General features: G+C 43.7%; 1 protein-coding gene across 1 annotated transcript; it reads left to right on the top strand.

Annotated features, from left to right (window-relative positions):
• Nucleotides 1–4: 4 nt before the first annotated feature.
• LOC111239555 (trace amine-associated receptor 4-like) lies at nt 5–622 on the top strand (the record flags this gene model as incomplete). Its single annotated transcript, XM_022769444.1, has 1 exon — nt 5–622. A coding segment is annotated over one exon (618 nt), but the record flags the coding sequence as incomplete, so codon positions are not given.
• Nucleotides 623–630: the final 8 nt, after the last annotated feature.

Raw genomic sequence — 630 nt, 5'->3', positions numbered from 1 at the left:
CTGCTGGTTCCTTGGTGATCTGATGTGTTCCCTGTATATTTATGTGTCCTTCATCATTACCTCTACTTCAGTAGGAGACATGGTGCTCATATCAGTCGACCGTTATGTAGCTATTTGTGACCCTCTGCATTACACCACCAGAGTCACTGAGAGAAGAGTTAAACACTGTGTTTGTCTGTGTTGTTTCTGTTCTGTTCTCTACAACAGTCTCATAGTAATGGATGACCTGACTCATCCAGACAGACATAACTCCTGTTATGGAGAATGTGTGATTGTCATTGATCATACTGCAGGAGCTGTTGACCTTGTTTTGACCTTTGTTCTTCCCATCACTGTCATCATAGTTCTGTACATGAGAGTGTTTGTGGTGGCTGTGTCTCAGGCTCGTGCCATGCGCTCTCACATTACAGCTGTCACACTGCAGCGTTCAGTGGCTGTAACCACAAAGAAATCTGAGTTGAAAGCGGCCAGGACTCTTGGCGTTCTTGTAGTTGTGTTTCTAATGTGTTTCTGCCCATACTATGGTATTTCTCTTGCAGGAGATGACTTGCTCACTACCTTCACTGCATCCTTTGTGTACCATTTGTTCTTTTTTAACTCCTGTCTAAACCCTATAATCTACGCCTTGTT

The sequence above is a fragment of the Seriola dumerili genome, unplaced genomic scaffold (genome assembly GCF_002260705.1).
Source record: "Seriola dumerili isolate Sdu_G_001 unplaced genomic scaffold, Sdu_1.0 BDQW01002948.1, whole genome shotgun sequence".
Classification (NCBI taxonomy): Eukaryota; Metazoa; Chordata; class Actinopteri; order Carangiformes; family Carangidae; genus Seriola; species Seriola dumerili.
This window is presented reverse-complemented; position numbering and strand designations above follow the sequence as displayed.